Source organism: Salmo salar, chromosome 22, assembly GCF_965601325.2.
Source record: "Salmo salar chromosome 22, fSalSal1, whole genome shotgun sequence".
NCBI lineage: Eukaryota > Metazoa > Chordata > Actinopteri > Salmoniformes > Salmonidae > Salmo > Salmo salar.
This window is the reverse complement of record NC_138312.1, coordinates 35,437,445-35,462,133: the sequence shown is the minus strand read 5'-3', so window position 1 is coordinate 35,462,133 and position 24,689 is coordinate 35,437,445. Positions and strand designations below refer to the sequence as shown.

Genomic DNA, 24,689 nt, shown 5'->3' with positions numbered 1-24,689 from the left:
GCTAGATGCAGACAAGACACCGGTCACTGAAACAAATGTACATTTCAAAGCTAATGTTACTACAATCGATTCAGCTTGGGATAAATCCAATTAAAAAAGGCATATTGAAAAGAGAATTATCATGCACGATAGGCAATACTTTTAACATGTTCTTTTTTATTTTCCCCCAATGGTTTCTAAATGTTTTAGAATGTGACATTTGAATGAAAAAGTACATTTTGACAAAATGTTATTTGAAGTGTCCCGTAGTGAGTGAGCATCCCTACTAGTACCTGAGCTTGGTGTTGCAGTGGAGACAGCGGAAGCAGGTGGTGTGGAAGATCTGGGTGTTGGCCACCAGCCTCTCCAGCGGGTACACCGTCTTTAGGCACGTAATGCACGTCTCCCTCACGGAAAGGCAGAACTTCTACACACACACACACATTAAGGATTTGCCTTTCATACACTGAATTGTGGTTGTCAGTAACAACTCTTACTGTCAGATTTTATATTGATTTCCTTGATTTAATACATGTTACTACAGTTGTTTGTGTCATTGTGATGGAGGCTATGGAGAGAACTCACCCAGGCTGCCTTGGGCAAGTTACTGTGGACTGAGGATGAAGATGAGGTACTACCCTTAAAACTAGATATGTCCATGCCATCCCCTGAAACAGACCAAACGCATAACATACCGGTCTTACTACAGGGACTCCATCTTGACTCCAGAGGTCAGTGTCACAGCTGGGCAGAGCAATGTATATATATTTTTTAAAGGAGCCAGGCTTTTCACTAGACACAGAGCGGTAACTCAGAGTAACGACCCAGTCGGTGCTCCACCCCTCTCTGCCCTTTAACCTAGAATACAGAGGACTAATCAGAGGCAAGAGCAGCCGCTGCCCCGCTGGGTGAGGTCCTGTCCCCGGCGCCCCCAGCCAGGAGCTGTGGGGTTGACATCATGCGAGATGAGGAGGGAGGGAAATTAAAGCTTACTCACCATTGGTCTCTGCTACAGCAACTTTTCTGCTGTAGGACTCTAAAGCCTGGCTCTGAGTGGAAAAAAAGAGAGAACCTTGTTATAGCAATCCAAAAACAGTATAGCTTGTTCATCCATTTAAAATAGCACAAAAAATCCATATGAAAGAGTTTACTGTCACTGTGTATTCATGTTTAGGAGCAGGTATTTTAGGAGACTATGTTCAGTCTTGTATGTTCATTTACTCACAGCACATCAGCTTTGATTGGTTTACAGTGTGTATCTGCTTAAACGCTGCTCCCCTATCCAATGAACTCATCTTCACACACAAACACAGTTTATCTCAAAGACTCACTATGTTCACTCAGTCGCTCGCTCTCTCACGTACCCACCTCAAAACCAACTCTCACACGCACCACACACACACACACACACACACACACACACACACGTGTAGGTACTTACCACAGCCACACCACTAGGGGGCACATTCTCCTTCAGGCTGTTATCCTCTCGCTCTGACTGACTGGTCTGCAGATGAATAGAGGTTGATCAGCAGAAGAACACAGTGACAAGAGAGACATGAAATGCCAAACCAAGGCCATCTTTACAAAATGTGAAGTATGATCTGTCTTTCTTTGACATTAATTGAGCAACTTTTCCCATTTACACTATCCTTACATTAGCCTTGAATGTTTTAATTTTTCTTACTGACTTCGCTGATAGCTACTTTATTGAAGAAAACTGTACTTACTATGACTGTGATATGTGGTTGTCCCACCTAGCTATTTTAAGATAAATGCACTAAGTCTCTCTGGATAAGAGCGTCTGCTAAATAACGAAAATGTAAAAATATAATGTGACTATTTAACAGGAGCAGAGGACCACTTTCTAAAAAGGACATTTAGCTCTGGTTACTGAGTCAACGGTATCTCTAGTCTCTCCTAAATAGAGGAGATTAAATGTGAGTGGGGAGTGTGTCAAATCTTTTAGGATAGCATCTATAATAAAACAAACACACAAACTCACAGTGCATGCTAGTGGGCCCTTTTTGGTAGCGGCTGACTGGTACTTGGCCATTCTTTCCTTCAGGGAGGTGGTCTCAACCACTCTGTCAGGGGACAACACTACGAGAAAACATTCACAGACACACACACGGACACACAGAGATTAGCATAATTCAGTTTCTTTCTCCTGATCCACCACCTAGTTCTGATGCAATGTTATCAGAAGCCCTGTATGTTGATTTGAGACCAAAAAAAATTAAAAAACTGGGAAAACACAGTCCTGCATTAGCTACTATGAAAAAAGCCTGGGTAAAGGGTATATAAAAGCTGCCAAAAGTTTATGAATTAAGTAAATAAAGCTAGTCTTTTTAGATGGAGCACAGTGCCCTCACTATGAATTGACACGCTGTTCTGCCACACAGTTCAACCACAGCCCTTCTAATAAATAAACCTGCAATCGTCTTATTCCTACTAGCACCAACTTAGCTGATAATGCCTTTATTGGGGGGAAATGTACAGTGGGGGAAAAAAGTATTTGATCCCCTGCTGATTTTGTACGTTTGTCCACTGACAAAGAAAGGATCAGTCTATAATTTTAATGGTAGGTTTATCTGAACAGTGAGAGACAGAATAACAACAAAAATATCCAGAAAAATGCATTTCAAAAACGTTATAAATTGATTTGCATTTTAATGAGGGAAATAAGTATTTGACCCCCTCTCAATCAGAAAGATTTCTGGCTCCCAGGTGTCTTTTATACAGGTAACGAGCTGAGATTAGGAGCACACTCTTAAAGGGAGTGCTCCTAACCGCAGCTTGTTACCTGTAAAAAAAGACACCTGTCCACAGAAGCAATCAATCAATTAGATTCCAAACTCTCCACCATGGCCAAGACCAAAGAGCTCTCCAAGGATGTCAGGGACAAGATTGTAGACCTACACAAGGCTGGAATGGGCTACAAGACCATCGCCAAGCAGCTTGGTGAGAAGGTGACAACATTTGGTGTGATTATTCGCAAATGGAAGAAACACAAAAGAACTGTTAATATCCCTCGGCCTGGGGCTCCATGCAAGATCTCACCTCGTGGAGTTGCAATGATCATGAGAACGGTGAGGAATCAGCCCAGAACTACACGGGAGGATCTTGTCAATGATCTCAAGGCAGCTGGGACCATAGTCACCAAGAAAACAATTGGTAACACACTACGCCATGAAGGACTGAAATCCTGCAGCGCCCGCAAGGTCCCCCTGCTCAAGAATACATATACATGCCCGTCTGAAGTTTGCCAATGAACATCTGAATGACTCAGAGGACAACTGGTGAAAGTGTTGTGGTCAGATGAGACCAAAATGGAGCTCTTTGACATCAACTCAACTCGCCGTGTTTGGAGGAGGAGGAATGCTGCCTATTACCCCAAGAACACCATCTCCACGGTCAAACATGGAGGTGGAAACATTATGCTTTGGGGGTGTTTTTCTGCTAAGGGGACAGGACAACTTCACCGCATCATTTGACGGGGCCATGTACTGTCAAATCTTGGGTGAGAACATCCTTCCCTCAGCCAGGGCATTGAAAATGGGTCGTGGATGGGTATTCCAGCATGACAATGACCCAAAACACACAGCCAAGGCAACAAAGGAGTGGCTCAAGAAGAAGCACATTAAGGTCCTGGAGTTGCCTAGCCAGTCTCCAGACCTTAATCCCATAGAAAATCTGTGGAGGGAGCTGAAGGTTTGAGTTGCCAAACGTCAGCCTCAAAACCTTAATGACTTGGAGAAGATCTGCAAAGAGGAGTGGGACAAAATCCCTCCTAAGATGTGTGCAAACCTGGTGGCCAACTACAAGAAACGTCTGACCTCTATGATTGCCAACAAGGGTTTTGCCACCAAGTACTAAGTAATGTTTTGCAGAGGGGTCAAATACTTATTTCCCTCATTAAAATGCAAATCCTTTTATAACATTTCTGACATGCGTTTTTCTGGATTTCTTTGTTGTTATTCTGTCTCTCACTGTTCAAATAAACCTACCATTAAAATTATAGACTGATCATTTCTTTGTAAGTGGGCAAACGTACAAAATCAGCAGGGGATCAAATACTTTTCCCCCCCACTGTACTTACTATGACATGTGGTTGTCTCACCTAGCTATCTTAAGATGAATGCACTAAATGTAAGTCGCTCTGGATACGAGTGTCTGCTAAATGACTCCCGTGGATAACAAAACAAAAATCTGTCAATGCAAAACGCTGCATCCTCATCTGTAACATTCATGGATAGAATGAGCGCACTGGGCACCTCTCTGCATGGGATCCTTTGTCAGCTGGTGCCTAGGGCTGACATGGTGACCTCAGAATTTGATTATACTGTATGGGTCTTGTGCAGTGTGTGCTCATGCATTGCTCATGCATTACCTCCTAGTCTCTGGTCCGTGTCCTCGGAGGAGCTGCTGTGTAGTCCTGTCCTCACCTGGATAACACAGGGGTCAACGGTCAGGGTTCAGCTTATTACACAACCTCAGACAGGACTTGTACAATGTCCTCAGCAACCACAGACTCCTCCTGCTTTCTCTACATCCATCTATCTCTAAGCCTTAGTTTGTCGGCCTCTGCGTTGCTACCCATATCAACACTCAGACAACATTAAGCTCCGTCATTGGTCACTCTTGACCACCCCCACAATGGTTTGGCCCATTGACATCAAAGCCAGTTCCTGCATATCCTTTACATTACAATGAGCCACTGATGGTTGCTTAAACAAACCCTTATTAACACAGGTACACACACACCCATTTGGAGCATGTTCTATTCGCCCCCCCACACCTTGCTCCATTTTATTTTATTGATTGATTTATTTGACCTTTAAGTCAGTTAAGAACAAATTCTTATTTACAATGACGGCCTACCCCTGCCAGTCGAGGAACAATTGTGCGCCGCCCTATGGGACTCCCAATCATAGCCGGATGTGATGCAGCCTGGATTCGAACCAGGGACTGCAGTGACGCCTCTTGTACTGAGATGCAGTGCCTTAGGCTGCTGGGCCACACGGGAGCCAATATTTTAGTTCTAGACCTAACCAAAAACCAAGCGTTCACGTCAGTGATTCATCTAATTTGCCCAAGAGAGAGACTGATAACAATAAGGAACACTTTACTGTTAAACACCAAAACAATCACCAAATATCTATGGTGATATCAGATATTCATAAGAAGCTCAATTGTCTCAAGTTGCTGAAACATTTCTAATTTGAACAAGATGGTGAATTTACTGCATTCGGCAAATTTTGGACAGCAGATGCAATGAATTCTACAGCTAAACTCAATGGTTATTAACAAAGAACCATTATGCATAATATGCATTTCAAATTGGAAAATAAACAAATATGACAAGACAAACCACTTCATAGATGTAAAACACCACACAACGGATAGAAACTGCAATGAACCACATACTGACTTACTAGAAAGTCAAGGGAGATGCACCCCCTACACCACCACTAACCACACACACTACTGTATATACACATACTGTATGGGTGCGGACATGTGTACACAGAGTTGATCCCCCAATAAGCTCAAGAGCCAGAGCCATTGTCAGACAGGACTGTCTGTCCCCCCACCAACTCCCCCATGATACAGCCACTCTACCCATTAACACGCACACACACACCCCCAGCCTCTACACCAGTAGGCTACACACTTTAAAACACACAGGGATGTTTTTTGCAAAAGGAGCTCTGTTTTGGTGGCCTTGACTCCATCTGAAATACACAGTGAAATGATTGAATACCTTATCGAGTTTACCTCCTAGATTGGAAACATTTGTTATGGTATTCAAATCGAATTGCATGTGTCACATGCTTAGTAAACAACAGGTGTAGACTAATTGAAATGTTTCCTTTTGTATTTATTCTGGATCCCCATTAGCTGCTGCTACACACAATAAAACAATACTTAACACAACACATTATTACACACTACTCTACCATGACATACAGTACCATTCAAAAGGTCTTTATTTGGACTATTTTCTACATTGTAGAATAATAGTGAAGACATCTAAACTATGAAATAACACATATGGAATCAAAAGTGTTAAACAAATCAACATATATTTCAGATTCTTCAAAGTAGCCACCCTTTGCCTTGACAGATTTGCATACAAAAAGGTATTGTGTAGAAAGACATGACTTTACAATTAAAAATGACTGAAAATGTATGAATTCAGTGTATGGTTAGTTGTTTTGGATATTGTTTATGTCTAGGCCTAAAAGATTAGAACTATTTTCTAAGAGAACATGAAACCGTTAACATTTAACCTGTCTTCTCTCGAGATTAAAGTATTATTTGCAATTTTACTGCAAGATATGAATTGCCACAATAATGTTTTTTCTTCAAATTATGTATTTTATTAAAAAATGAAATAGCCAACATTATCTTGAAAAGTAAAGGTTTTGTTTTTCCAGTTTTCCTTTTTTCCTAGTTTATTTTAGAAAAACAACAAAATTGGATGTTCTAAGTCCACAAAAATGCTTAAACTACACCAGGAGACCACTTTTGAGGTCTGGGAAAAATCGGAGAAATGTACATCCATTTATTTATTTTTATATATAAACGCAACATGTAAAGTGTTGGTCCCATGTTTCGTGAGCTGAAATATGCACAAAAAACGTATTTATCAAATTATTTGCACAAATTTGATTACATCCCTGTTAATGTGCATTTCTCCTTTGCCAAGATAATCCATTCACCTGACAGGTGTTGCATATCAAGAATTTGATTAAACAGCATAATCATTACACAGGTGCACCTTTTGCAGGGGACAATAAAATGCCACCCTAAAATGTACAGTTTTGCCACACAACACAATGCCACAGATGTCTCAAGTTGAGGGAGCGTGCAATTGGCATGCTGACTGCAGGAATGTCCAGCAGAGCTGTTGCCAGAGAATTGAATGTTCATTTCTCTACCATAAGCCACCTCCAATGTCGTTTTAGAGAATTCGGCAGTACGTCCAACCGGCCTCACAACTGCAGACCACGTGTTACCACGCCAGCCCAGGACCTCCACATCAGACTTCTTTCCCTGCAGGATCATCTGAGACCAGCCACCCGGACAGCTGATGAAACAGCCATATTTCTGTCTGTAATAAACCCTTTTTGTGGGGGAAAAGTCATTCTGATTGGCTGGGTCTGGCTCCCAAGTGGGTAGGCCTATGCCCTATGCATTTTTTAAAGTGACTAGTGATCCATTTAATAAAGTGCCTAATGATTAGAGTCGATGTAGGCAGCAGCCTCTCTGTCTTAGTGATGGCTATTTTTCAGTCTCTCGGTCCCAGCTTTGATGCACCTGTACTGACATCTTCTGGATGATTGCGGGGTGAACAGGCAGTGGCTCGGGTGGTTGTTGTCCTTGATCTTTTTGGCCTTCCTGTAACATCGGGTGCTGTAGGTGTCCTGGAGGGCAGGTACTTTGCCCCCGGTGATGGGTTGTGCAGACCGCACCACCCTTTGGAGAGCCCTGCGTTTGAGGGCGGTGTAGTTGCCATATCAGGCGGTGATACACCCCGACAGGATGCTCTCGATTGTGCATCTGTAAAAGTTAGTGAGGGCGCTGTTGCACCTTCACCACTCTGTGTGGGTGGACCATTTCAGTTTGTCCGTGATGTGTACGCCAAGGAACTTTAAAAACTTTCCACCTTCTCCACTACTGTCCCGTCGATGTGGATGGGGGGGGGGTGCTCCCTCTGCTGTTTCCTGAAGTCCACAATCATCTCCTTTGTTTTGTTGACGTTGAGTGAGGTTGTTTTCCTGACACCACACTCAGAGTGCCCTCACCTCCTCCCTGTAGGCTGTCCAGTCGTTGTTGATGATCAAGCCCACTACTGTTGTGTCGTCTGCTAACTTCATGATTGAGTTGGAAGAGTGCATGGCCACGCAGTCATGGGTGAACAGGGAGTACAGGAGGGGGCTGAGCATGCACCCTTGTGGGGCCCCAGTGTTGAGGATCAGCGAAGTGGATATGTTTTTTCCTACCTTCACCACCTGGGGGGCGGCCCGTCAAAGTCTAGGACCCAATTGCCCAGGGCGGGGTTGAGACCCAGGGACTCAAGCTTAATGCTGAGCTTGGAGGGTACTATGGTGTTGAATGCTGAGCTGTAGTCAATGAATAGCATTCTCACATAGGTATTCCTCTTGGGATAGAGATGGGATAGGGCAGTGTGATGGCGATTGCGTTGTCTGTGGACCTGTTGGGGCGGTATGCAAACTGAAGTGGGTCTAGGGTGGCAGGTAAGGTGGAGGTGATATGATCCTTGACTAGTCTCTAAAAGCACTTCAGACTCACATTAAGCATCTCCAATCTAGAATTGGCTTCCTATTTCGCAACAAAGCATCCTTCACTCATGCTGTCAAACATACCCTCGTAAAACTGACTATCCTACCGATCCTTGACTTCGGCGATGTCATTTACAAAATAGCCTCTAACACTTTACTCAGCAAATTGGATGCAGTCTATCACAGTGCCATCCGTTTTGTCACCAAAGCCTCATATACTACCCACCACTGCGACCTGTATGCTCTCGTCGCTTCATATTTGTCGCCAAACCAACTGGCTCCAGGTCATCTATAAGTCTTTGCTAGGTAAAAGCCCCGCCTTATCTCAGCTCACTGGTCACCATAGCAGCACCCACCCGTAGCGCGCACTCCAGCAGGTATATTTCACTGGTCATCCCCAAAGCCAATTCCTCATCCGGCCACCTTTCCTTCCAGTTCTCTGCTGCCAATGACTGGAACAAACTGCAAAACTCACTGAGGCTGGCTTTATCTCCCTCACTAGCTTTAAGCACCAGCTGTCAGAGCAGCTCACAGATCACTGCACATAGCCCATCTGTAAATAGCCCATCCAACTACCTCATCCCCATACTGTTATTTATTTTATTTATTTTGCTCCTTTGCACCCCAGTATCTCTACTTGCACACTCATCTTCTGCACATTTATCACTCCAGTGTTTAATTGCTATATTGTAATTATTTAGCCACTATGGCCTATCCATTGTCTTACCTCCCTTATCCTACCTCATTTGCACACACTGTATATAGACTTTTTTTATTGTATTATTGACTGTATGTTTGTGATTCCATGTGTAACTCTGTTGTTGTTTGTGTGGCACTGCTTTATCTTGGCCAGGTCGCAGTTGTAAATGAGAACTTGTCCTCAACTGGCCTACCTGGTTAAATAAAGGTGAAATAAATAAAATGATGACAGAAGTGAGTGCTACGGGGCAATAGTCATTTAGTCCAGTTACCTTTGCTTTCTTGGGTACAGGAACAAATGGTGGCCATCTTGAAGCATGTGGGGACAGCAGACTGGGATAGGGAGAGATTGAATATGTCCGTAAACACTCCAGCCAGCTGGTCTGCACATGCTCTGAGGACACGGCTAGGTATGCCGTCTGGGCCGGCAGCCTTGCGAGGGTTAACACGTTCAAAATGTCTTACGTCGGCCACGGAGAAGGAGAGCTCCCAGTCCTTGGGAGCGGGCCGCGTTGATGGCACTGTGTCATCCTCAAAACGGGCCGAAGAAGGTGCTTAGATTGTCTGGGAGCAAGACGGTGTCCGCAATGTGGCTGGTTTTTCCTTTGTAATCCGTGATTGTCTGTAGACCCTGCAACATATGTCTCGTGTCTGAGCCGTTGAATTGCGACTCCACTTTGTCGCTGTACTGACGTTTTGCCTGTTTGATTGCCTTACGGAGGGAATAACTACACTATTTGTAGTGGACCATATCCCCAGTCACCTTGCCATGGTTAAATGCGGTGGTTCGCGCTATGATGAAACTGGCTCTCATGAGGACCGCCACAGGAAAGGAAGATCCAGAGTTACCTCTGCTGAAGAGAATAAATTCATTGGAGTTACCAGCCTAAGAAATCAGCAATTGAGTGCACCTCAGATTGCAGCCCAAATTAATGCTTCACAGAGTTCAGACATATCAACATAAACTGTTCAGAGGAGACTGCGTGAATCAGGCCTTCATGGTCGAATTGCTGCAAAGAAAGACTACTAAAGGACACCAATAAGAAGAAGAGACTTGCTTGGGCCAAGCAACCCAAGCAATGGACATTAGACCGGTGGAAATCTGTTCTTTGGTCTGATGAGTCCAAATGTGCAATTTTTGGTTCCAACCGCCGTGTCTTTGTGAGATGCAGAGTAGGTGAATGGATGACCTCTGCATGTGTGGTTCCCACCGTGAAGCATGGAGGAGGCGGTGTGATGGTGCTTTACTGGTGACACGGTCTGTTATTTATTTAGAATTCAAGGCACACTTAAACAGCATGGCTACCACAGCATTCTGCAGCGATACACTGTCCCATCTGGTTTGCGCTTAGTGGGACTATCAGTTGTTTTTCAACAAGACAATAACCCAACACACCTCCAGGCTGTGTAAGGGATATTATACCAAGGAGAGTGATGTAGTGCTGCACCAGATGACCTGGACTCCTCAATCACCCGACCTCAACCCAATTGAGATGGTTTGGGGTGAGTTGGACCGCAGAGTGAAGGAAAAGCAGCCAACAAGTGCAAAAGCATTCCAGCTGACTACCTCATGAAGCTGGTTGAGAGAATGCCAAGAGTGTGCAAAGCTGTCATCAAGGCAAAGGGTGGCTACTTTGAAAAATCTCACATATAAAATATATTTTGATTAGTTTAACACTTTTTTGGTTACCACATGATTCCATGTGTTATTTCATAGTTTTGATGTCTCCACTATTATTCTACAATGTGGAAAATAGTACAAATTTTTAAAAAAAACTTGAATGAGTAGGTGTGTCCAAACATCTGACTGGTACTGTATAAAACTATGCAAAAAAATTAAATAACTTCAGTACCTATGTTTTGAATACTATGGTAATAGAGATAAGACAAATGCCAGTGGCAAGCAATATAGGGTTTTATTTAGGGGCCAGCCAGGCAGTGAATCAGAGCCCAGCATGATCTGTTCCATCTCAACCTTTTATGTCCAGGATCCATTACAGCTATTTAGATGGACTGATATACAACATCCTAGCTCATAAGGCCAAGGTACCAAGCCGAACTCTGAAAAAATTTGCATTAAAACAAGTCGTCTCTCGTTGAATAATGACAAACACTTAATTGAAAAGTCCCTGCTGTTGACCAAATCACTGAAGGGGCATAGGAGTCGGCTACTTTTTGTTGTTGTTGCACGAACAGATGAAAAAACATTACCGAAGACCAAAACGTCCCAAAATGTCATCATAATATTATGCACAGACTGTTCCAGATGGGAAGCATGCGGGTTCCTTGCACCCCAGGGCTGATCGAAAAACAGTAGAGACAAAGAGAAAGTTTGAATACAGAGAGTAAAAGAGAACTAGAAACAAGGGGAGAGATGGAAGTTGAGAGCGAGAGAACGTACTGTGACTTTTTGATTGGAGAGCGAGAGAAAGGAGTGTGTGTTCTGTAAGAGCAGAGTTTGTAGGCTCCAGTGATTGGGGGGTAAGGAGTGTGTGCATAACACTCCCATGACATCGTCACTGCTGTAGATGGCATCAGCCCAGAGCAGGTGCTGAGCTACAGCTGGGGCGGGCACTAATGTGTGTGTGCGTGTGTGAGATGTAGCGTGAGTCCGTGTGTACACCTGGAGACGAGCTTCGCCTCCCCCCTCAGCTCTGGTCAGCCGGGCGTAGTCAGTTGAAATGCACTGGGGTAGCAAAAAAGGATTTGGTGCATATGTGTATTAAGGAAACACACACACCGAGCACAGCTCTCAGACGAAGAGAGGCCCTCCTACCGTCACTGCCCTCTTTAAAAGCTCTGGCAGTAAATTCAGCACAAGTCCAGAACCATGGCCATTGTGGCACGCCTCGTCTGACTGGCTGAGAGAACAAAGACTACAACACAACCACTGTTCTCAGACCAGTCTCCCTAAGGAGACACTGGGGGATATTCCAACATGTAGGCCTAGGTCTTAGACTAGTGGTCATCATGAGCACACTTAAAAGAGATGAACATCAAGGCGTGGTGGCAACTCACTCCAGTCCGAGTCGGACTCCACAGCCTTGCTCTCCCACCTGGACCATGCATCAACACTGTTGGCTAAGCAGAGACCACCAGGAATACAAAACACTATTGTCTCACAATAATATGATGTATACAAAGTACTATTGTCTCAGTCACATCCCAAAGTTTTACAAAACTTTTATTAGACAAGAACATTTGAGAGGAAACAGGAAATTTAAAGATAGGAGGAGCAGCAGTGTACAGAAGTGGAGTGTAATCTTGTGTGATGCTGAGAGTGAGGTGGGTTGGGGGCCATGGGGGGTGAATACCTAACTGAAGGAGAATAACAGGACACAGAGAGTGAAAGAAGGAAGGAGAATTCCAAAAATGGTGGGTCTTTGAAGAGAAAGACAAGGAATGTGGGTACCTTCTTGACCTTGGGCAATTATGGTGTACGTATGTGTGTGTTTGTGCACTAAAGAGGGGGTTGTTTAGGAAGAGATAAGGGACAGGACATATGGGCAGTGTGAATAATTGAGTTAAGGAAACTTTTTGTGGGGACAGAAGAGAGGGACTGAAGGGTTGAGTTAGTTAGGCAGTAATGGGCCTGAGAGGGCCGGTTCATTAACATGGCCACTAATGAGTGCCTTATCTATGCTAATATCTGAGGAGCCACAGGAGACCCTCCCTCAGTGTGTCTAGCACAAAGTATTTCACTTCTCAACTGGGGGTGGCTCCGTCAAGTCAGTGTGTGTATGCACGTTTGAGAGCCTCTTGTGTTATTAGGTAAACTAGTTTTAGCAAGTTTCCTCTAAGTGTGTGTGCGTGCTGAAGTCTCAGTGAATGGGTGTTCTGTCTGTACTTAGTGATGTGCACTGAGACAGACAGTGGTCTTTGGGGTGCCTTATGAAGTCTAGAGACAGAGCTTTTTGAAAACACGATTGCATCAGGTACCAAGGCATGTGACTGCTAGCATGACTCTAGATCAAAAGGAAGCATTAACATCTCTGGCTGTGCAACAACAGATCAAGAGTTCAGCTGCATCCTAGCTGGATACAGGGGGCAAACCAATCACACACAGATGACTGACCTGACCCCACAACTATGCGGAGCAGCTACATGTTGAGGAAGATGCCAAGAGACAGAGTGAGAGAGAGAAGTATCATTAGAGGAAAGAGGGAAAGATACTGTGTAGAGGGATACATACCCACTGTGTATGTGTCTTATCAGTCTTACCTTTCCCTTGGTGCCCTCTCCCTTCTCAAACATCATCTTCAGGCTGTTGAGAGGCACGCTGGGTTTCTCAATGGGTGTGCAGGGGCTGGGTGGCACCACCTCGTCTTCCACCTGCATCAGCTCTTTCTCCTCCTCTCGCTCGCTTGGCCGCTGCGCTTTCTTCTCCATCCCTCTCGGTCCCTCCTCGGCTATAGCTGCTGCTGCAGGATACTGGAAGCGGCTGACGGCTGTGCTTTGACCACCCTGAGTGTTCAGGGATTCCGGAGACTTGGCTGGGGTAAGGTGCTCGGTCGGGGGGGTTGGTTTTGGTACGGCAGAGGGGGAGAGGCGGGCACGGGGTGGCCCGTTGGATAGCGGGGCGGGTCTGTCTTGGCGAGGACCTGGCTGCTCCCAGCGCTTCTTCAGAACACTCAGGTTCCCTGAACGCAGGGTGGGAGGCAGGCTCTCCACTGACTGACAGGAAGAAGAAGAGGAGAGCAGATTAGTGAATGGTCAACAGGAAGAATGTTTTGAAGTTACTGACTAAAGCAATGTCTTGAAAGAGGTACAGAGGTAATTGTGTGTAGGAGTAGTCTTGTATGAGAAATACGGTACCAATTTCTAACAGTTAATAATACAAATAGTCAGTCTCATTTTTCAACTGTGTAGGATCAAATGACTGAACAAGCTAGAATGAAACCATTACCAACTAAATAGTCATCACCAGTTGCTTCCTACATCTACCAGTCAATCATGTCCTGTATTATGTAATCCAATTCCAAGCACCGAGACTGCAACCAAATGAACAGGAAAAAACGGAGGAACAATCAAAAGCTCATAACTTTCTTCCTGAGGCCACTTTGGGGAAATACTTTGCGGACAGCAGTAGTTACTGACGTGGAAGAAAATTCTAATTAGATAAGCAGCTGTTCCCAGAGTTGGTCCAGGAAAGAGATATGTTGTCACATTAGCTGAAGTCAGAGCTGGCAACCATCAGCTGCTCCACAATCAACTCTAGAGAGGCAGACAACGTCTTGGCTCAAGATGGAGAGAGAGCAGCACTAAACATGGAGACCTTCAACCGCATTCCATTCTGTGGCAACCTACCTCACCTTTTCCTGAAAGTACAGAGAGGGTTCTCTGCTCTGCATATAGGCTCAACCATCCATGAAGCTCCCAACTCATAACTGATGCCGAGTAGCAAGCTGAACTATTAGAGGACAACAATACTCCACTGTGTGACGTCCATGAGTTTGATTTTCACTAGAAAATATGGAAATGAAAACCTGCTTGGAAACAGTCTGTGTAATATGGGGAAGTTCTGAAAAGGTATGTAAAACAATATGGCCCTTTGAAAGCAGAATTGAGTCAACTAATGAACTAATAAAGTTAAGTTTACATGAGGAACTCGATGGTCCTGTCATGGAACCACACTGGGCTATAGTAAACAGAGCCCAACTCAATACAAACCACCTAAATCACACAGTTCACACCCATGAAGAAGAGAAACAATATGTATTCTAAGTGGTAAAAGGACATCCATAACACAAGCCCCAAGCAGTAGGTAACCAACATCCACATCTCCCTAACAAAGAACAAACCTGACTTTTCCCTTCAACGTGATAACGAGGTGGTCAACCATATAGCATTGGAGGTGCACACAAACTTGAGAGATATATAAAAAGCTGACACGAATTCCCAATGTCATCGCATTGACCACACACACACCACAACCATGCAATTCCAACAAACCTAACCTGCAAAATACATCAAGCCATGTTCCACCAACAAAGGATGTGACAGAAACTAGATGGAAACACATGAAAAAAGAGCAGAGCTTAAGGGAGGACTGAACGAAGGGAAAGCAGGTCAGAGAATCCCAATAATTATCTTTGTGAGAGCAACTGGAGTACAATAAGTACAAAAGAAAAGGAGCAGCAGACAATGAAAAGTTTGTTCCTGTTTTTTGAAAAGAGAAGTGGTGAAACCTGTAAGAGCGAGACGAAACGAGGCGTAGTGGGGAGGCTAGGTCACAGGCAGGGGGAGAGTGTCCTGTAGCTGGAATCAGTCTGCAGTCCTTCCCTCTGGTCTGTGCTAAGTGAGAGTGATCAAGCTCTCCCAGATGTTAGCAGTTAGAAAAACTCTGCATGTAAGAACTAGCCCACCCCCCATCAAGACCAGGAGAGAGAGACTGAGGCGAGGGGGGGGGGGGGTAATACCCCAGGAAACCAGAAAATGACACATTTGGTAAAAGGTTTAACGCTTTGCTGACTGAGTCTTTTTTTTTTTGACTTTAGTTCACACTTCCCTTATTGTTTATCCCCAAATAAAGATTTTAAATATATGTTGTAATTTTTTGTGTAAATCCAGCTCAAACACAGCTGAAGGTTCAGGGATTCCATTTTTATGTTAGCAAAATGTATTTATTTTTTTAACTTTATTTCACCTTTATTTAACCAGGTAGGCCAGTTGAGAACAAGTTCTCATTTACAACTGCGACCTGGCCAAGATAAAGCAAAGCAGTGCAACAAAAACAACAACACAGAGTTACACATAAACAAACGTACAGTCAATAACACAATAGAAAAGAAAAATAGAAAAAACTATGTACAGTGTGTGCAAATCTACAAGAGTAGGGAGGTAGGCAATAAACAGGCCATAGAGGCAAAATAATTACAATTTAGCATTAATACTGGAGTGATGGATGTGCAGATGATGATGTGCAAGTAGAGATACTGGGGTGCAAAAGAGCAAGAGGGTAAGTAATAATATGGGGATGAGGTAGTTGGGTGTGCTATTTACAGATTGGCTGCATACAGGTACAGTGATATGTAAGCTGCAGTGACAGCTGTTGCTCAAAGTTAGAGAGGGAGATATAAGGCTCCAGCTTCAGAGATTTATGCAATTCGTTCCAGTCATTGGCAGCAGAGAACTGGAAGGAAAGGCGGCCAAAGGAAGTGATGGCTTTGGGGATGACCAGTGCAATTTACCTGCTGGAGCACGTGCTACGGGTGGGTGTTGCTATGGTGACCAGTGAGCTGACATAAGGCGGGGTTTTACCTAGCAAAGACTTGTAGATGACCTGGAGTCAGTGGGTTTGGCGACGGATATGTAGTGAGGGCCAGCCAACGAGAGCATACAGGTCACAGTGGTAGGTAGTATACGGGCCTTTGGTGACAAAACGGATGGCACTGTGATAGACTGCATCCAATTTGTTGAGTAGAGTGTTGAAGGTTATTTTGTAAATGACATCGCCAAGTCAAGGATCGGTAGGATAGTCAGTTTTACGAGGGTATGTTTGGCAGCATGAGTAAAGGGGGCTTTGATGCGAAATAGAAGCCGATTCTAGATTTAATTTTGGATTGGAGATGCTTAATGTGAGTCTGGAAGGAGAGTTTACAGTCTGATTGACACCTAGGTATTTGTAGTTGTCCACATATTCTAGGTCAGAACCGTCCAGAGTAGTGATGCTTGTCGTGCGGGCAACGATCGGTTGAAGAGCATGCACTTAGTTTTACTAGCATTTAAGAGCAGTTGGAGGCCACGGAAGGAGCGTTGTATCGCGTTGAAGCTCATTTGGAGGTTTGTTAGCACAGTGTCCAAAGAAGGGTCAGATGTAGTTGTGGCCAAAAGTTGAGAGAATGACACAAATATTAATTTCCACAAAGTTTGCTGCTTCAGTGTCTTTAGATATTTTTGTCAGATGTTACTATGGAATACTGAAGTATAATTACAAGCATTTCATAAGTGTCAAAGGCTTTTATTGACAATTGCATGAAGTTGATGCAAAGAGTCATTATTTGCAATGTTGAACCTTCTTTTTCAAGACCTCTGCAATCCGCCCTGGAATGCTGTCAATTAACTTCTGGGCCACATCCTGGCTGATGGCAGCCCATTCTTGCATAATCAATGCTTGGAGTTTGTCAGAATTTGTGGGTTTTTGTTTGTCCACCCGCCTCTTGAGGATTGACCACAAGTTCTCAATGGGATTAAGGTCTGGGGAGTTTCCTGGCCATGGACCCAATATATCGATGTTTTGTTCCCCGAGCCACTTAATTATCACTTTTGCCTTATGGCAAGGTGCTCCATCATGCTGGAAAAGGCATTGTTCGTCACCAAACTGTTCCTGGATGGTTGGGAGAAGTTGCTCTCGGAGGATGTGTTGGTACCATTCTTTATTCATGGCTGTGTTCTTAGGCAAAATTGTGAGTGAGCCCACTCCCTTGGCTGAGAAGCAACCCCACACATGAATGGTCTCAGGATGCTTTACTGTTGGCATGACACAGGACTGATGGTAGCGCTGATGCCCCAAACAACTGGAAAGGGGATTCAGAGAAAATGACTTTACCCCAGTCCTCAGCAGTCCCTGTACCTGTACCCTGTACCTTTTGCAGAATATCACTCTGTCCCTGATGTTTTTCCTGGAGAGAAGTGGCTTCTTTGCTCCCCTTCTTGACACCAGACCATCACTGTGCGTGCAGATGCACTCACACCTGCCTGCTGCCATTCCTGAGCAAGCTCTGTACTGGTGGTGCCCCGATCCAACAGCTGAATCAACTTAGGAGACAGTCCTGGCACTTGCTGGACTTTCTTGGGCGCCCTGAAGCCTTATTCACAACAATTGAACCGCTCTCCTTGAAGTTCTTGATGATCCGATAAATGGTTGATTTAGGTGCAATTTTACTGGCAGCAATGTCCTTGCCTGTGAAGCCCTTTTTGTGCAAAGCGATGATGACGACACATGTTTCCTTGCAGGTAACCATGTTTGACAGAGGAAGAACAATGATTCCAAGCACCACCCTCCTTTTGAAGCTTCCAGTCTGTTATTCAAACTCAATCAGCATGACAGAGTGATCTCCAGCCTTGTCCTCGTCAACACTCACACCTGTGTTAACAAGAGAATCACTGACATGATGTCAGCTGGTCCTTGTGTGGCAGGGCTGAAATGCAGTGGAAATGTTGTTGGGGGATTCAGTTCATTTGCATGGCAAAGAGGGACTTTGCAATTAATTGCAATTCATCTGATCACTCTTCATAATATTCTGGAGTATATGCAAATTACCATCATACAAACTGAGGCAATAGACTGTGAAATTAATATTTGTGTCATTCTCAAAACTTTTGGCCACAACTGTATACACAATGGTGTCGTCTGCGTAGAGGTGGATCAGAGAATCACCAGTAGCAAGAGCGACATCGTTGATACATACAAAGAAAAGAGTCGGCCCGAGAATTGAACCCTGAGGCACCCCCATAGAGACTGCCAGAGGTCCGGACAACAGGCCCTCCGATTTGACACACTGAACTCTGAGAAGTAGTTGGTGAACCAGGTGAGGCAGTCATTCGAGAAGCCAAGGCTATTGAGTCTGCCGATAAGAATGCAGTGATTAACAGAGTCGAAGGCCTTGGCCAGCTCGATGAAGATGGCTGCACAGTACTGTCTTTTATCGATGGCGGTTATGATATTGTTTAGGACCTTGAGCGTGGCTGCAGTGCACCCATGACCAGCTCGGAAACCAGATTGCATAGTGGAGAAGGTACAGTGGGATTCGAAGTTGGTCGGTGATCTGTTTATTAACTTGGCTTTCGAAGATTTTAGAAAGGCAGGGCAAGATGGATATAGGTCTATAACAGTTTGGGTCTAGACTATCTCCCCTTTGAAGAGGGGGATGACCGTGGCAGCTTTTCAATCTTTGGGGATCTTAGACGATACAAAAAAAAGAAAAGAAAGACGTTGAATAGGCTAGTAATAGGGGTTGCAACAATTTCGGTGGATAATTTTAGAAAGAGAGGGTCCAGATTGTCTAGCCCAGCTGATTTGTAGGGATACAGATTTTACAGCTCTTTCAGAACATCAGCTGTCTGGATTTGGGTGAAGGAGAAGCGGGGGGGCAAGTTGCTGCAGGGTGTGCTGAGATGTTGGCCGGGGTAGCCAGGTGGAAAGCATGGCCAGCCGTGGAAAAATGCTTATTGAAATTCTCGATTATCATAGATTTATCGGTGGTGACAGTGTTTCCTAGCCTCAGTGCAGTGGGCAGCTGCCCACTTCAGCTGGGAGGAAGTGCTCTTATTCTCCATGGACTTTACAGTGTCCCAAAACTTTTTGGAATTAGTGCTACAGGAAGCAAATTTCTGTTTGAAAAAGCTAGCCTTAGCTTTCCTAACTGACTGATTATATTGGTTCCTGACTTCTCTGAAAAGTTGCATATCGCGTGGGCTATTCGATGCTAATGCAGAACGCCACAGGATGTTTTTGTGCTGGTCAAGGGCAGTCAAGTCTGGGGGGAACCAAGGGCTAGATCTGTTCTTAGTTCTACATTTTTTGAACAGGGCATGCTTATTTAAGATGGAGAAGAAAGCACTTTTAAAGAGCAACCAGGCATCCTCTACTGACGGGATGAGGTCAATGTCCTTCCAGGATACCAGGGCCTGGTCGATTAGAAAGGCCTGCCCGCTGAAGTGTTTTAGGGAGCGTTTGACAGTGATGAGGGGTGGTTGTTTGACCGCGGACCCATTACGCACGCAGGCAATGATCGCTGAGATCCTGGTTGAAGACAGCAGAGGTGTATTTAGAGGGCAAATTGGTCAGGATGATATCTAAGAGGGTGCCCATGGTTATGGATTTAGGGTTGTACATGGTAGGTTCCTTGATAATTTGTGTGAGATTGAGGGCATCTAGATTAGATTGTAGGACGGCCGGGGTGTTATGCACGTCCCAGTTTAGGTTACCTAACAGTACGAACTCTGAAGATAGATGGGGGGGCGATCAATTCACATATGGCGTCCAGGGCACAGCTGGGGGCTGAAGGGGGTCTATAACAAGAGGCAACGGTGTTTCTGGAAAGGTGGATTTTTAAAAGTAGAAGCTCGAATTGTTTGGGCACCGACCTGGATAGTATGACAGAAGTCTGCAGGCTCTCTCTGCAGTAGATTGCAACTCCGACCCCTATCTTGTCGGAAAATGTTAGTTAGGGATGGAAATATCAGGATTTTTGGTGGCCTTCCTAAGCCAGGATTCAGACACGGCTACGACATCTGGGTCGGCGGAGTGTGCTAAAGCAGTGAATAAAACCAACTTAGGGAGAAGGCTTCTAGTGTTAACATGCATGAAATCAATGCTTTTACGGTTACAGAAGTCAACAAATGAGAGTGCCTGGGGAATGGGAGTGATGCTGGGGGCTGCAGGGCCTGGGTTAACCTCTACATCACCAGAGGAACAGAGGATGAGTAGGATAAGAGTACGGCTAAAGGCTAAAATAACTGGTTGTCTAGTGCGTTCGGAATAGAGTAAAAGGAGCAGGTTTCTGGGTGCGGAAGAATAGATTCAAGGCATAATGTACAGGCAAGGACATGGTAGGATGTGAGTACAGTGGAGGTAAGCCTAGGCATTGAGTGACGATGGGAGAGGTTGTCTCTGGAGGCACCATTTAAGCCAGGTGTGGTCACCGCATGTGTGGGGGGGTGGAACAAAAGGGCTAGCTAAGGCATATTGAGCAGGGCTGAAAGTTCTACAATGAAATAAGACAAAAATCACTGACCAAAACAGCAGTAGACAAGGCATATTGACATTAGGGAGAAGCATGTGTAGCCGAGTGATCATAGGGTCCAGTGAGTAGCTGGGCAAGCTGGAGGCACAGCGATTCAGAGAGCTAGCAGGCCTGGGCTAGCAGATGGGCCTTAGGGGGACGTCGCAACGGGAGAGCCTGTTGAAACCCTCTCGGACGGTTACGTCGGCAGACCAGTCGTGATGGATCGGTGGGGCTCCGTGTCGGCAGCAAAGGGTCCAGGCCAATTGGCAAGAGGTAATTAAAGCCCAGGAATTGTCTGATGGATCTCTGTGGCTAGCCGGGAGATGGGCCTAGCTCGAGGCTAGCTCCAGGCTAACTGGTGCTTGCATCGGGACAGAGACGTTAGCCAGGAGCAGCCACTCAGATAGCAGCTAGCTAGCTGCGATGATCCGGTGTAAAGGTTCAGAGCTTGCGGTAGGAATCCGGAGATGTGGTAGAGAAAAGCAGTCCGATATGCTCTGGGTTGATATCGCGCTGTGCAGACTGGCAAGAATTGACCAGACTGAGGCTGGCAGATGTCCAATTAACAGTGATGACCGCTAGCAGTGGCTAACTGACTACTAGCTAGTTTGCTGGTTCCGGTTCTAAAGTATAAAAAAAATAGCAGATCTATACCACATTGGGTGATGTCAGAGCCATACCCATGCACTGATGTCATGTTGCAGAACCTCATACTGGCAGTGTTGAGATCTGTGATGCCATATCACATCACATCATGACGTTCATATTCCTGATGGTGTTGTTGTACAAAACCAAACTCTTCACCTTTGTCCTCAAGAAGACAGTGTAAACTACAACACATGATGTTGTTCTGTTTAACCTATGGAGCCATCTCGGTCAGTGACAGTCAGGTTCCTGCAATAAGCAGCTAAGTTTCACCATTACCGCTACTGAACACACACACTTACTTCCAGGTCAGAACCCAAACTGTGACTCAGTCTGACTGACTCAGCAGCAGGGAGGACCACATATTGAGAGTACAGTAAGCCACCATGATAGCTCTTAAGGAGTGGAACATTCATTCCCCTATAAAACGATCATTAACTTCTGCGTGTCTTTTGCGGTTCGAAAACATAATAGATGTCATTAAGAAGAAATAATAATACCTGTAATTACATACAGAACAATTACTGCTAATGGTCACAGTTGAATGGGGGGGGGGGGGGGTTGAGATTCCACATAGTCAACATAATATTAGGAACACTACAGGAGGCTCCTTACAGTTTATTTGTGGACCACCATGCCATCTCATAGTCTCATGTTAAATAGTTTTGGTCCCATGTAATCTGTCAGTTCCAAATGTTCAGGTAATCCTTCATTATGACATCACTGCTGTTTGACCTGGAAATACACAAGGACCGAAAAATGTCTGACAAGTTACAACTCCTGACCCCTATGCTCCATACCAAAACACAGAGGACTGCCTTTCAGGTATCTCCTTCCATGGAAAATGTACAGCCCACCCTTGACACCAGTGTTGCCTGCCTGCCTCTCGGCGTGCACACACACACACACACAAACAATTGTGCTGACTGGCCCTGTTTAACTCAGCACAGACAGGAAGGAACAGCATGCACCACACAGTAAGAGCAGTGTGTGTGTGGCTCTGAATAACTAAGAAAGGACCTTGTGTGTAAACAATGTTTGTCTACAACTACTTGAGCCTCTCCACAATGTTGTGTCATGCAGGGCAACTCCTGTGTTACAATCTAGGTCCAGATTCACCGGCATCTAGGTAACCAATGATCAGAATACATTCCCCATCTATCAGCTATTGGAAATGGTAGTTACCTTGCACTCCTGCATGACATCGGCTGATCACTTATTCCCTGTTCCCTTGTCCACTTCTCCAGCACTGCCCAACAGATAAAGACAACTATCCCAAGAGGGAATTATTTTGGGATTAGTCGACTGAGTCAGGATTAGGGTCACGACTGCCAGCCCATCACAATAAGTGACCAGGCAGAGCTAGGCTTGCACTCAGTGTGTGTGTGTTCCGCAGCCGGGATGAGAATAATAATGTGTGTGGGAGGTAGTTTTTGAAAAGGCCCACTAAAAAGGAGGCAGACATTTTACAATGTGAATGATAAAGTGCTTTATCCTATTTACTCACTGTCAAGCATAAGTAGCCTAAGCAGAGAAGAGAGCACAAAACCACTCTGGCAGACACACTGGTGACAGAGTCAAAGAGACAGGGTCTTAACCAAGAGGACAGCTCCACAAGTGTATCACTGAACTGGTGACTGTGTGTCTGATGTAATGACGTCACCTCCTGTAATTCCAGGAGTGGGCCTCCTGTTGGGGATCTGAATGGAGATACTCACTGCTTTCTTCTTCTCTGCATTAGACTCCTCAGCAGCTCTCTGGTACCTGTGGGAGAGAGAAGCAACATTGACCTCTGCTGATCAAGAGAAGAGGTGCACACAAAGTGGACCAAAGCATTTCCAACATTGGCATTATACTGGGAATGGAAGTTTGCATTGTTGTTGAATCAATAATATCCTCAGAGGTTTTGCAGGTCTGAAGAGAAGGTAGGTGAGCAAGAAATATAAAAAGGGTTTAGTGAGGCTAACATTTTTCTGACAAATCCATTTTTTTCTGAATCTGCACACTGAAGGGTTAGGGACTAATGGTCTACTGGCTGTGTCTAGGCTGAGCAATATTCACCTCCCAATGACATAACCCTTTATTAAGTTTCTCCTTTTCTTAACTCATACAGTTGTACTTTTAGTCTGTTGCCAATATGATGAATGGCGATGAACTGGAATATCAAGATTGTGGTGAGGTAACATCTACTTTGCATAGCAACAGAAGAAAAGGACATGTAAATATTTTATTAGAATCCCCATTAGCTGTTGCCAAGGAGGCAGCTACTCTAAACATTGTGCGTTATACAAATTTACATTACAAACAATAATGTGTGGGTGTAGAGTGTGTGTTATAGAATGTGTGTGTAAGAGTGTGCGCGTGCGTTTCTCTTCACAGTCCGCATTGTACCGTGAGGTGTTGTTGAATCTTTTTTTTTTTTTTTTTTTTTTTTTAAATCAGATTTTACTACTAACTTGAGTTACCTGAAGTGGAAGAGAGTTCCATGTAGTCATGGCTCTATTTAGTGCAGTATGCATTTCCTAGCCTTTGTTCTGGACTTCGGGACTGAAGAGTCCTCTGGTGGAATGTCTTGAGGGGTATGTATGAGTGTTTGAGTTGTGTGTTAACCAATTGAACAGACAGTTCTGTACTTTTAACACAACACCTCTCACAAAAGACCAGTAGTGATGCAGTCAATCACTCCTCTACTTTGAGCCAGGAGAGATTGATATGCATGTTGTTGATATTAGCCCCCTGTGTACATTTAAGGGCCAGACGTGCTGTTCTGTTCTGGGCCAATTGTAATTTGCCTGTGTACCTTATATACAGCGCCTTCAGAAAAGTATTCATACCCCTTGACTTATTCCACAACTTGTTACAGCCCAAATTCAAAATGGATTAAATAGATTCTCACCCATCTACACACAATAATAATGACAAAGTGAAAACATGTTTTTAGACAGGTTTGCCAATTTATTGAAAATTAAATACAGAAATTGTATTTACATAAGTATTCACACCCGAGTCAATACTTTGGAGAAGGACCTTTTGGCGACAATTATAGCTTTGAGTTGTCCTGGGTATGTCTGTATCAGCTTTGCTCATCTGGATTTTCTCCCAGTCTTCCTTGCAGATTTTCTCAAGCGTCGGCTGGGCCACTCAAGGACTTTCACATTCTTGTTCTGAACCCAATCCAGAGTTACTTTGGCTGTATGCTTGGGGTCAATGTCCTGTTGGAACGTAAATCTTCATCCCAGTCTAATTTGCATTCTGAAGCAGGTTCTCATTGAGGATTTGCCTGTATTTGGCTCCATTCATTGTTTCCTCTAGCCTTACCCGTCTC

General features: G+C 44.6%; 1 protein-coding gene across 7 annotated transcripts in view; it reads right to left on the bottom strand.

Moving 5' to 3' along the window:
• Positions 1-24,689, bottom strand: part of LOC106583291 (LIM domain and actin-binding protein 1) — a 43,488-nt gene that overhangs the window by 2,585 nt on the left and 16,214 nt on the right. For 3 of the 7 annotated variants that reach the window (XM_014167273.3, XM_014167272.3, XM_014167274.3), the window contains 8 exons: positions 23,083-23,128; positions 13,212-13,664; positions 4,373-4,427; positions 1,985-2,082; positions 1,421-1,486; positions 977-1,028; positions 565-647; positions 273-406 (listed from right to left, as the gene is read on the bottom strand). In XM_014167273.3, coding sequence (XP_014022748.1) covers positions 273-406; positions 565-647; positions 977-1,028; positions 1,421-1,486; positions 1,985-2,082; positions 4,373-4,427; positions 13,212-13,664; positions 23,083-23,128 — 987 coding nt within the window. Of the gene's footprint in view, positions 1-272; positions 407-564; positions 648-976; positions 1,029-1,420; positions 1,487-1,984; positions 2,083-4,372; positions 4,428-13,211; positions 13,665-14,302; positions 14,988-15,178; positions 15,331-22,549; positions 22,620-23,082; positions 23,129-24,689 lie in introns of those variants that run through there. The other 4 variants (XM_014167275.3, XM_014167279.3, XM_045705229.2 and 1 more) reach the window with 4 other exon arrangements.